General features: G+C 49.2%; 1 protein-coding gene across 1 annotated transcript in view; it reads right to left on the reverse strand.

Annotated features, from left to right (window-relative positions):
* The window catches only part of FAM104A (family with sequence similarity 104 member A), a 29,989-nt gene that overhangs the window by 4,839 nt on the left and 11,551 nt on the right, over positions 1–13,599 (reverse strand). Inside the window, exon 2 of the mRNA XM_030208533.1 lies at positions 8,926–9,019. Coding sequence (XP_030064393.1) covers positions 8,926–9,019 — 94 coding nt within the window. The remainder of the gene's footprint in view (positions 1–8,925; positions 9,020–13,599) is intronic.

Raw genomic sequence — 13,599 nt, forward strand, 5'->3', positions numbered from 1 at the left:
CTCCTATCCCATGACTTTTTAATTTTCTCAGGTGTCTCATGAGGAGCTTTGTCAAAAGCTTTCTGATAATCTTGAATACTACAGCTGATCCACATCTGATCTTGTTGGCCACCAGATATTGCTACAGTTGCCGAGTGAGCCAGTAAGGTAGGTCCTGGAGGGTTTTCTTACTCAGTGAACCTATAGGTTAAAGTCGGAAGATGAGACATCGATGTCCATGTTAGAGAATTTTAGGTCGCATGTAAACATCACTTGTTACATGTATGTGGATAACATTGCCCTTATGATTCCACTATCAAAGGCCCATGATAAAAATATCTTGATTCAAAACTGTTTTGAAGAAATAGGTAACCGGAGTACATTATTTCACCTTAAACTGAATAAGGACAAAACAAAAACACTCAGACTATCCTTTCTATCTGAACAGGCAGCATATGAGAGGATAACATTACTGACACAGTGATTTAAAACAGAATCAGTTTTGAGGGCACTGGGGGGGGGGTGTCTTTTACTAAAGCTTAGCTCGAGTCATCTGCAGCAGGGCCCATTTTATTCCTATGGGCCCTGTTGCAAATAACTCAAGCTAAGCTTTAGTAAAAGACCCCCCAGGTGTCCTTCTGACTCTAAATTAACCATTGAATGTTGCTACTACTTAGGTTTCTGCCAGGTACTTGTGACCTGAATTGGCCACTGTTGGAAGCAAGATACTGGGCTAGATGACCCAGAATGGCTATTCTTATGTTCTTAATTTCAGACCCAAGCATTGATGGGTCCAAGCAATTATAGTGTCTCACTTAGACCACCTGCATCTTATTATATTTAGGATGTTCAACCTTGCTATACAAAAGATTATAAACCGTGCAGGACACCGCTACTAAATTGGCTTAAATGCAAAACGGTTTACCAGTGCTACCCCTCTTGAAGTCTCTGCACTGGCTCCTGCCTTTATGATTCCACTATTATTTCCACTTTCAGGCAGTACCACACGGTCGAGGCACTTTATTCCTTTCAGTAACTTTTTAGCTTAATCTGTAAGTAATCTATTTTATATATATTTTTGCTTGTTTGTTTTTAAATACAACCAAGGAACAATCATGGACAGAAAAAAAGGAAAAATAGATGCTACAATACGCAATTGTTAATGTTTGAAAATTAATATTATTCTTTTGCCTTGTTCAAGTTAAGTTCATGACACTATGGGGAGTGAGAACAAGGAAATAAGGTAAATTAACCTTTAAATAAAGCAAACAGCAGCACAATCACTTCAGTGTACATGTACACTGCAGACTCCTTAAGTTGCTTCTCTCACTGGCGAACTGGAGCTTCTTTTCCTACTGAACTCAAAATCAGAAAGTTGTGAAGGCTCAAAACAAAAATCTATTTCACAGCCTTCCACTTAACAATACATTTACAAGAATACTTTAAGAAAAGAGCCCCTAGCTGTAAAACAGCTGGTTTAAACAATAGCAAATGTTTCCGTCTTTTTGGGGGTTTCCTTTGTCAGAACCAACATCCCAAAAAGACTATTTCTGTTTTACATATTTTTTAAATGTAATTCTTGGATTTGCCCAACTTATGAGAATAATACTGGACAATAAGGGCCCTGTTTACTAAGCCGCTATGTAGGTGTGCTAATAATAGAGACAACCCATTATATTCCTACGGATGTCTCTAGTGTTAGCACGCACTAAAACGTTTGCGTGCCTATGGTAAAATTATGTATAATCATACCTGATAATTTTCTTTCCATTAATCATAGCTGATCAATCCATAGACTGGTGGGTTGTGTCCATCTACCAGCAGGTGGAGATAGAGAGCAAACTTTTGCCTCCCTATATGTGGTCATGTGCTGCCGGAAACTCCTCAGTATGTCGATATCAAAGCTCCATCCGCAGGACTCAGCACTTAGAGAATTACACCCACAAAGGGACACTCTGCCCAGCTCACCACCGCCGAAACGGGGGAGGGGAATTAACCCAGCTCATCCCCACACAAGTGGGGGAGGGGAATCCGTCCAGCTCATCCCCGCGGAGCGGGGGAGGGACACCACACCCGCCGATGCGGGGGGATCTGGCTTATCCTGCAACCGCAACCGCGGGAGGAGCTGACTGACCCTAACACCGCCGAAGCGGGAAGGGTACAAAGCTGCCCTACAGCCGCACGAAGCGGGAGGGAGTGCCGGCAGAATTTTAAGTCTCAATCCAGCCCCGTAAAACGGAGGGGAGAGGAATGCAGCAGCTCACTGTAACACAAACTCGTCTTAACTCTTGAAGAATCCAAGTGAAAAAACTTGAACACGAAGTCTTTCTGAAGTAACTGAAGACTAAACTTGAACCTGAAATGCAACCAGAATAAAAACAGTACAGATATCTGGGAGGGGCTATGGATTGATCAGCTATGATTAATGGAAAGAAAATTATCAGGTATGATTATACATAATTTTACCTTCCATATCATCAAGCTGATCAATCCATAGACTGGTGGGATGTACCGAAGCAGTACTCACCCAGGGCGGGACATTGAAATCCCTGACCTCAACACTGAAGCTCCAAACCGGGCCTCCGCCCGTGCAGCCACAGTCAAACGGTAATGCTTGGAGAATGTATGAGCCGAAGCCCAAGTTGCCGCCTTGCATATCTCTTCCAAGGAGACGGATCCGGCCTCTGCCATCGAGGCCGCCTGAGCTCTTGTGGAGTGAGCCTTCAGCTGGATAGGCGGCACCTTCCCCGCGGCCACATAAGCCGCTGCAATGGCTTCCTTGACCCATCTTGCCACTGTAGGCTTAGCAGCCTGCAGACCCTTACGAGGACCTGCACACAGGACAAACAGATGATCTGACTTCCGGAAATCATTGGTCACTTCCAAGTATTTGATGATGACTCGTCTCACATCCAGATATTTAAGAGCAGAGTACTCCTCTGGGTAGTCCTCCCTACGAAAGGAAGGGAGACAGAGCTGCTGATTCACATGGAATCGAGAAACAATCTTGGGCAGGAAGGAAGGCACTGTGCGAATAGTCACTCCTGCCTCAGTGAACTGCAGAAAAGGCTCTCGACAAGAGAGCGCCTGGAGCTCGGAAACTCTTCTGGCTGAAGTGATAGCCACCAAAAAGACTGCTTTCAACGTCAGGTCTTTCAGAGATGCCCTCGACAAGGGTTCAAAAGGCGGCTTCTGCAATGCTCTTAGCACCAGGTTGAGATTCCACGCAGGCACCACTGAGTGCAGAGGAGGGCGCAGGTGATTAACTCCCTTGAGAAAGCGCACCACATCTGGCTGCGAAGCCAGGGAAACACCCTTCAGGCGGCCCCTGAAGCAAGCCAGAGCCGCTACCTGGACTTTAAGGGAACTGAGCGACAGGCCTTTCTCTAGACCTTCTTGCAGGAACGCCAACACTGAAGAAATTGGAGCAGTGAAGGGAGAAAGTGAGCCTGCTTCACACCACGCTGCAAAGATACGCCAAACCCTGGCGTAAGCAGTAGAAGTAGAGCGCTTCCTCGCTCTCAGCATAGTGGCGATGACCTTGTCTGAGAAGCCCTTCTTCCTCAGACGCTGCCGCTCAATAGCCAGGCCGTAAGACCAAAGGGGGAGGGATCCTCCATCACCACGGGACCCTGATGTAACAGGCCCTGCTCCACTGGCAGTCGCAGAGGATCGTCGACTGAGAGCCTGATCAAGTCCGCATACCAGGGACGTCTGGGCCAATCCGGACCCACCAGGATTACCCTGCCGGGATGCTTTGCCACCCGGTCTAGCACCCTGCCCAACATGGGCCAGGGCGGGAACACATAGAGAAGCTCTTGTGTCGGCCACTGTTGGAGAAGAGCATCTACTCCCAGGGATCGAGGGTCCCGTCCTCTGCTGAAGAAGCGCGGCACTTGGCAATTGGCCGATGACGCCATCAGATCTAGGCTCGGCTGGCCCCAGCGCTTCGTGATGTCCAAGAACGCCTGAGCAGATAGCTGCCACTCTCCGGGCTCCAAGGTATGGCGACTGAGAAAGTCCGCCTTGACATTCATGACTCCGGCAATGTGGGCCGCTGAAAGCTGCTCCAGGTTCGCTTCCGCCCACTGGCATAGATTCATAGCCTCCTTGGCTAAAGGGGCGCTCTTGGTACCTCCCTGGCGGTTGACATAGGCCACAGCCGTGGCATTGTCCGACAGGACCCGTACAGGCTTCAACACCAGTACCGGGATGAACTCCAAAAGCGCCAACCGAATGGCTCTGAGTTCCAGGAGGTTGATAGACCACTTTGCCTCTGCAGGAGACCAGAGCCCCTGCGCTGTCCTTCCCAAGCAGTGGGCTCCCCAGCCCGACAAAGAGGCGTCCGTCGTGACGACAATCCACTCTGGGGTCACCAGAGGCATTCCCGCAGACAATTTGTCTGTCTGCATCCACCAGCTCAGCGCCTTGCGCACTGCTGGGTCCAAGGGAAGTCGCACAGCATAATCCTCCGACATCGGAGTCCAGCGCTGCATCAGAGAGTGTTGAAGTGGTCTCATATGAGCCCTGGCCCAGGGCACTACTTCCATCGTGGCCGTCATAGAGCCCAACAGCTGCACATAGTCCCAAGCCCGAAGAGGAGAGGCTACTAGGAACTGGTTCACCTGAGCCTGAAGCTTGACAATCCGATTGTCTGGCAGGAACACTCTGCCCACTTGGGTGTCGAATCGAACCCCCAGATACTCCAGGGACTGAGTGGGGCGCAGCTGGCTTTTCTCCCAGTTGATGATCCATCCCAGGGAGCTCAAAAGAGCAACCACCCGGTTTACAGCTTTGCCGCACTCTGCATAAGAGGGGGCTCGGATCAACCAGTCGTCCAGATAAGGATGGACTTGTACTCCTTCCTTCCTCAGGAAGGCCGCGATGACCATCATCACTTTGGAGAAGGTCCGCGGAGCAGTAGCCAACCCGAATGGGAGGGCTCTGAACTGGAAGTGTCGGCCCAGTACTGCAAAACGCAGGAAGCGTTGATGAGAAGGCCAGATGGGAATATGCAAGTACGCTTCCTTGATGTCCAAGGATGCCAGGTACTCCCCTGCCTTCACTGCCGCTATAACAGAGCGGAGAGTCTCCATGCGAAAGTGCCGAACTTTCAAGGCCCGATTGACCCCCTTGAGGTCGAGGATAGGCCGGACAGAACCTCCTTTCTTTGGTACCACAAAGTAAATGGAGTAACGTCCCTTGCCAAGCTGATTTTCTGGCACCGGAACGACCGCCCCCAGGCGGATGAGATTGTCCAAGGTCTGCTGCACTGCCACAGCTTTGACCGGAGACTTGCAGGGAGAGAGTACAAACCCGTCTCTTAAGGGTCGGCAGAACTCTAGCTTGTAGCCGTCTCTGATGACTTCCAGCACCCAAGCGTCTGAAGTTATTGTGGTCCACTCGCCCAGAAACGAGGACAGCCGTCCTCCAATCTGCACTGGGGCGTGGACCAAGACCCCGTCATTGGGTACGAGACCCTGGGGGAGGACCGGAGGGAGCACCTCCGGGACGGCGGTCTCTGCGAAAGGAACGCTGCTTGGGGGAGAAGGTCCTCTTAAAGGAAGAGGAGGCAGAAGAGCCCGACCTGCCCGGGCGGTACCGATGGGCTTCCTGAAACCGTCCTCTGGAGGTACCGGGGCGAGCACTAGCTCGAGCCCTGACCTCTGGTAACTTCTTGCCCTTAGACGTGCCGAGATCGGTCACGATTTTGTTCAGCTCGACCCCAAAGAGCAGCTTGCCTTTAAAAGGCAATCTAGCCAGGCGGGATTTAGAGGCGTGGTCAGCAGACCAATGCTTCAGCCAAAGCCACCGCCGCGCAGAGATTGTCTGAGCCATGCCTTTAGCTGAGGCTCTCAAGACATCATACAGCAAGTCTGCCAAATAGGCCAAGCCCGATTCCAGGGCCGGCCAATCATCCCTCAAGGAAGAATCCGAGGGGGAAGCCCGCCGCACCATAGTCAGGCACGCCCTGGCCACATAGGAACCGCAAACTGAGGCCTGCAAATTTAAAGCAGTAGCCTCGTAGGACGACCTTAAGGCCGCCTCCAATCTTCTGTCTTGGGCGTCCTTTAGGGCCGTGCCACCTTCCACCGGCAACGCCGTTTTCTTAGTCACCGCAGTGATTAAAGAATCCACGGTAGGCCACAGATAGGCCTCACGTTCACTCACAGCCAAAGGATAGAGGCGGGACATAGCCCTAGCCACTTTAAGGCTCGCTTCTGGGACATCCCATTGAGCCGAAATTAAGGTGTGCATAGCATCATGCACGTGGAAGGTTCTAGGCGGGCGCTTCGTCCCCAGCATAATGGCAGAGCCAACAGGGGCTGAGGGAGAGACGTCCTCCGGAGAGGAAATCTTCAAAGTGTCCATGGCCTGTAGCAACAGGTTGGGCAAATCCTCTGGGCTAAAAAGCCGCGCTGCAGAGGGGTCATCCGCTCCAACCGAGCGGGGATCCGTCTCCTCCAAGGAATCCGCAAAGGACCGTTGGGAGACCTCAGACACGCTGCCCTCATCTACATCGGAGGAGACAAATTCCTCCAAGGCCTGGGAATCAACCCGAGGGCGTTTGCCTCTGGGAACCTCAACCTCTTTACCAGACGAGGGAGCAGGGGCAGCGTTGTGCATGAGGAAGGCCTGATGCAGCAGCAAAACAAACTCGGGGGAGAAACCCCCCAGACTGTGCACTTCCGCAGCCTGGGCAACAGCCCTAGACGCACCCTCAACCGGCGCTCGCAAGAGCGGGGGAGAGACATGCTGCGCATCCAAGATGGCGTCCGGCGCGACACTCCGCGAAGGAGCCGCGCGGGAAGAACGGCTCTTAACTTTAGCCGCTTTTGTGCCGTCGCCCAAATAAAGGGCGTTCATGGCATTAATGTCTCCAACCTCAAGGGCGGCCCAAGAAGAAGCCGTCCGAGCCGCGTGGCCGGCCAAGATGGCGGAGGCGAGGAGCGGGGGATGGGCGTTAATGGCGGGAAAAACCGCCACGCCACGCCACGCCGGTCACGAAACTGTCACCCAACAAGGGCGAATCAGGCTTGAAGACCCCCGCATCCCCTCTAGAAGCGCTCCAGCGATCCGGGGAGCGACCCTTTGCGCCCTCGCCCTCCGACGCCATATGCCACGAGGAGAAGAATCGGGGAACCCCCTGCCCGCTATAAAAAGGTAAAAATTACCTGCTGTCCGCTCCGAGCTGTAACGACCTGGTGTCCCAGTGAGTAGCTGCAATAGACGCTTAAATAAACGTCGAAATAAACGCCTTTAAGGACGTTCAAAATTTTTTTTTTTTTTTTTTTAACGGAGCCAGCGGGAGGGGGGAGAAAAGGAGGGACCTGGCACCACCAGGTTTGCACTTGCTCAAAAGAGCCCTCAACCCCAGGCACTCAACAAAACCTAAAAATTAGGCTTGGAGGCCTAGCCAGAGCTGCTGCTGTGTGTGACCACCACCTGCTGAGATAGAGAACATACTGTTTCCGGCAGCACATGACCACATATAGGGAGGCAAAAGTTTGCTCTCTATCTCCACCTGCTGGTAGATGGACACAACCCACCAGTCTATGGATTGATCAGCTTGATGATATGGAAGTGTAGCTTAGTAAACAGGGCCCTAAGAGTCTTACTGTTGATGGTTCTCTCATTCTCCCTGTCTCTTCAGCTCGTAACCTTGGGGTCATCTTTGACTCCTCTCTCTCCTTCTCTACTCAAATCCAGCAGATCGCTAAGACCTGTCGTTTCTTTCTTTACAACATCCCTAAAATATGCCCCTTTCTTTCCGAGCACTCTACCAGAACCCTCATCCACACCCTTGTCACCTCTCGTTTAGACTACTGCAATCTGCTTCTTGCTGGCCTCCCACTTAGTCACCTCTCCCCTCTCCAATCGGTTCAAAACTCTGCTGCCCGTCTCGTCTTCCGCCAGGGTCGCTTTACTCATACTACCCCCCCTCCTCAGGTCGCTTCACTGGCGCCCTATCCGTTTTCGCATCCTGTTCAAACTTCTTCTACTAACCTAGAAATGTACTCACTCTGTTGCTCCCCAGTATCTCTCCACACTCGTCCTTCCGCTCCATGGATAAATCCTTCTTATCTGTTCCCTTCTCCACTACTGCCAACTCCAGACTTCACTCCTTCTGTCTCACTGCACCCTACGCCTGGAATAGACTTCCTGAGCCCCTACGTCTTGCCCCATCCTTGACCATCTTTAAATCTAGATTGAAAGCCCGCCTCTTTAACATTGCTTTTCACTTGTAACCACTCGCCTCCACCTACCCTCCTCTCCTCTTTACACATTAATTGATTTGTTTGCTTTATTTTTTTGTCTATTAGATTGTAAGCTCTTTGAGCAGGGACTGTCTTTCTTCTGCTATGTTTGTGCAGCGCTGCATACGCTTTGTAGCGCTATAAAAATGCTAAATAGTAGTAGTATGTATTGTAATTTTAGGCCTTCCAACCATGAGCTGAAGCGGAGTTTAAAAGTGCATGATGTTGGTTGACAAAACCATTAAACATCTTAAAACAAAAAAACCCCCCACAAAAACACATGTGTCTCTACACCATTAAACCTACTACTGAAAATGGCTGATCTTGTGTGTTTTGGACTGGCCAAATCAAAGCCCCGATCCAATATAATATAATATAATGTTAATATAAGCAAACCCTCAAATGCCAGAGATGAAACACTTCTGTATGGAAGAATGGGCCAAAACTCCTCAACAGATCAACAGTTACAGGACATATTCAAGAAGTGCCATCAGGTACTGCCTGGAGGGTTCACGGTTTCAACAATTACTTCTCGAGTTATTTATTCAGTGAGGTTATCCTCCTCTCTCATCACTATTTAGCTTAGGATTACATCATATTTGGAGAATTGTACACAAACGTTTCCTCTGCACTTTGTCAATTAACAGAGCATGTGAATGGAGACTGAACTAGGACTCCCGTGTCTCACCTCCGTATCCCAACTGTCCAGAAACACATGGTTTCTGATGCAGCGCTTAGACTGCGGCACATGACTGTTTTCTTCGTTACAGCTCCTTCGTTTTCTAAAAGGGAGAAGAAACCCATTAAATTTTGTTACGTGTTTACTCAGTTGTCTGACACTGGCACATTTTATTCCAATTCCATCCTTACTTCCTCCACACCAACATCCAGCACGTCACCAAACTTCCCTGCGCTCAGGCCCGAGTGATTTAAGTCTTTGTTAAAAGGTCTCATGTGATTTGTCTTGTTCAGAACATGTGGCATTAATAGAGAATGACAAGGGGATGGGGAAAAACTTTGTCCCCGTGTCACTTTCTACTTTAAAGCCTGTTAATGAACTGGACTGTTATTTATGTTTGATTGATGCAGATGACAATATTTTTATTTTTTGGAAAAATATGCTGGTCACAGCTAGCAAAATTTGCAAGGGGGAATCCTGTACTTCCTGCTAACAGCACATCTTCTAAGAAGACATCTTCTATTGCAGGAGGGACTGCAGAAGACAGGAGAGAAAACTAACAACTTATAGCAGCAGCTTCAGAGAGCATTTTCCATCTCACAGATAGGCTGCAGAGAATCCCTTCTCCTGCTTTAGACTTAGTCCCACCCACCCTACCCCTCTACCCACCCACCCCCTAGAGTGACATGTCTTATATAACCTCCCTATCAACCTACCTCACCCATTTCTATTCTTCTATCACCTTCTCCCACTACTCCAACCAGAGTTACACCTAATCACACTGACCACCCTTCAACATCTTCAGTCCTTCTGTGTCTGTTCTCTTGTGCTTGACTGCTTAAATATTTTAAATTTAAATGCTTTACTTTTTGTCTATTAGATTGTAAGCTCTTTGAGCAGGGACTGTCTTTCTTCTGTGTTTGTACAGCGCTGCGTACACTTTGTAGCGCTCTAGAAATGTTAAATAGTAGTAGTAGTAGAACTAGACTGAATCCTCAGATTGTTGACGACTTATTCATCCACAGATTAAAAAATCATAATAGTGCTTCACAGGGCATATTTCTTCCCTCTAGGGCGGTGATGGCGAACCTATGGCACGCGTGCCAGAGCGGGCACGCAGAGCCCTCTCCCTTGGCATGAGCGCCGTCGCTGGTCTGCCCACTCTCCCTCCCTCCAAGCACCAGTTCGGCCTCCCTCCAACCAAAGAAGCATCAGGCCGCCCGCCCGCCCGTCCTCCCTCCCAGCACCAGGAACCCCCTCTCCTCCTCTGAAATTTAAAAAGCATACCGGCCTACTCCTCAGGGTTAAGGCGGCGTGCGTCGGCAGCAAAACGCGTGTTCTTCGAGCGGCACGCCTTCGGCCTTCCTTTCTGTCTATGGGGCGGGACCAGAGCTTGAGAGACAGAAGGGAAGGCCGAAGGCGCGCCAAGCGAAGAACACGCGCTTCGCTGCCGACGCACGCCGCCTTAACCCCGAGGACGGTACGCTTTTTAAATTTCAGAGGAGGAGGGGGGTTCCTGGTGCTGGGAGGGAGGCAGGCAGGCCTGGTGCTGGGTGGGTGGGAGGCTTCGTGCTGTGTGGTGCTGGGTGGGTGGGAGGGAGGCCTGCTACTGGGTGGGAGGGAGCAGTGATGTTGGGTGCTGGGTGGGAGGGCTGCCTGGTGCTGGGAGGGAGGACGGCCTGATGCTTCTTTGGTTGGCGGGCGGGAGGCAGGCCTGGTGCTGGGAGGGAGAGAGCGAGGGAGGCAGGCAGGCAGGCCTGGTGCTGGGTGGGTGGGAGGCTTCGTGCTGTGTGGTGCTGGGTGGGTGGGTGGGAGGGAGGCCTGATGCTGGGTTCTGCTGCTGCTGGGTGCTGGGAGGGAGCCCTGATGTTGGGTGCTGGGTGGAAGCCCTGATGTTGGGTGCTTGGTGGGAGCGAGGGAGCCCTGATGTTGGGTACTGGGTGGGAGGCAGGGAGGCCTGATGTTGGGTGCTGGGTGGGAGGGCTGCCTGGTGCTGGGAGGGAGGGTGGCTGGACATGGGTGGCTGGAGGGGAGCGGAGGGTTGCTGGACATGGATGGAGGGCAAGAAATGAAGAAAGGAGGAAAGTAAAGAAATAAATGGAAAGGAAGCCCTGGAAATGGAGTTAAGAGGACAGATAGCAGCAGAATCAGATACTGGGCCAGCATGATCAGAAAAACAAAGTCACCAGACAACAAAGGTAGAAAAAATCATTTTATTTTCATTGTAGTGTTTGGAATATGTCCAATTTGAGAATTTACATCTGCTGTCTTATTTTGCACTGGGTATACTGGAGCTGTAACAGCTTACAGAAATGATTTATAATGAAAGAAAATCATGTTATTTTTTTCTCCTATACTATTTTCAATGATGCCTGTTTATATGCGCCATGGCTGGTGTAAGGGGTGTGGCTATCATAGGGGTGGAGTCATATGTGGTGACCCCGCCCATAATGAGTACCGGCACTTTGAGATAAATAATTCGATTTTGGGTTGCTTTTTGGACACTCGGTCTCTGAAAGGATCGCCATCACTGCTCTAGGGCATACAGAACAGGTTGTATTTTGTACCCCTGGACATTTTAACAGGGTGGATTAGGATTCCTTGGGGTGGTAGAAGTCAGCTATTGTTAGAGTTGGAAGGGTAGAGGGTGGTGGGAGGGTTTATTAGCTGCTCATTGTTATTATTGTTTTCTATTTGTAATTTATAAACAACAGTTGCACAGCATATTTTTCCTTTTCATACTTTAATAAAAAGATTTAAATATACAATCATAAGTGTTTGAGGCTTCTACAGATGAGAACAGAACCCAAGGGGACGGGGTGGGGGCAAATGTTATCCCCGTGTCATTCTCTAGGTATAAATAAACATCTATTTACAACAAGGAGCAACAACGTTAGAATGAAAGGATAGAAAACAGCTGGGCTAGCTGCAGGACAGGACAATTTAGTGCCAGAAGGAAACTCCCTGTCTGGTAGCTTCACAGCCAGGTGAGTTTTCATGATATCCACCATGAAAATGCGCATGCGGAGTCTTCAGTCATATACGTTTATGGTGGATATTATAAAAACTTGATCAGCCATGGGGTCAACAGGACAGGTTTGGGATGTCCCGCTGTAAATTTTGGTAGCAAGGGCACTGTAACAATAGCAGCTGGGCCTGGCATGCAATTAATTATTTGTATATGGTGCTACCAAACCCTGATTAAGAACTAGATGAATGCAGAGGAGTAAAATCTAGAACCTTAAGGCATCAAGCATTTGGAATACTGCCATTTTCAGTCCTTCTGTGAGAACATGCTTCAAACTTGTAAAATTGTTAGACAAGATCACACACATCTGAATAGAACTTGTTCGACACTGAAGCTGGAGAAAACAGAGTACTAATTCACCAGTACCGTATGTTACACAAATTCACTAAGTTCCACCAGCTCCAAGAAGAAGACAGGCAGATGTCCTCCAACATGCTGCTAGGATCCCTGCCTCCGCGATAGTTAAGCTAAATACAGACGGACTGCCTGCAACCATTGAATTCTACAGAGGCGCTTTCTATAGAAATGCATGCTCCAAACCACTGTGAGCACATCGATAAGAACAACCTTATACCACACAATCCAGAACCAAAGGAACAGACTAACAAACATTTCTAGTCTACCATTATAGCCTTTATGTACATGACCAGCAAATCTTCTCATGTCCCCTTTCCTTTGAAATCATGGCCTACCAGCTAGTTCTACACAGGAAATACAAATAGAAATTACTTAGGGGTCCTTTTACTAAGCTGTGGTAAAAGTTGCCTTGGTGCACCCTTGCACGGGTTTTTTCCCATGTGCTAAGGCCATTTTTACTGCAGCAGTAAATAACCTATATTCTATGTCTCCTATTAATAGCCATGTGTTAATGTTGCCATTAGCACATGAGCAGGTACAGACACCTATTTTGTAGGCCTATTTTGTAGTGGCCTAGTGGTTAGAGTGGTGGACTTTGGTCCTGGGGAACTGGGTTCGATTCCCACTGCAGGCACAGGCAGCTCCTTGTGACTCTGAGCAAGTCACTTAACCCTCCATTGCCCCAGGTACAAGCCCCAGGTACAAATAAGTACCTAAGCCGCACTGAGCCTGCCATGAGTGGGAAAGCGCGAGGTACAAATAAAAAAAATTAAAAAAAAGCGCTAATCCCTCGCTAATCAGCACATAATAATGTAGATGTGTTAATTGATTACTACAGAAACACCCACTCTCTGCTCCCCAGATAAAATATTTTTTTAGTGTGCCGTGTGTGGAGTACGTTAGCTCAGTAAAAAGACCCCTTAGATATCAGGGAAAAATTCAAAAGCCAGAAAATATTTTTTCTTACTTTATTCCTTTTTGCTGTTGGTGTTTTGATATTTTAAATTTTTTTTTAAGTTTTACTAAGTGGGGTCACGTGACGCCATGCTGAAGAGCAGGTGCGGGTGAAGAGTGCTCCTGTCCTTCTGGGTTATTCTCCCCCACCCTGGAGACCTTCCATCGCTTATTAAATAGAATTGACACGTTCCTAGATCGATATTTTGGAATCACCAGCTATACTTTATTCCAGGATGGTCAGTAAATGCCAAGAAAACTGCCAGACCGTAACTGTGTTGGAGACACAATGGCGGAGGCTGAAGAAACAGGCAGGCCCTCTGTGAGCTCCATTTGTGCCGCAG

Source organism: Microcaecilia unicolor, chromosome 6 (assembly GCF_901765095.1).
Source record: "Microcaecilia unicolor chromosome 6, aMicUni1.1, whole genome shotgun sequence".
Taxonomy (NCBI): Eukaryota; Metazoa; Chordata; class Amphibia; order Gymnophiona; family Siphonopidae; genus Microcaecilia; species Microcaecilia unicolor.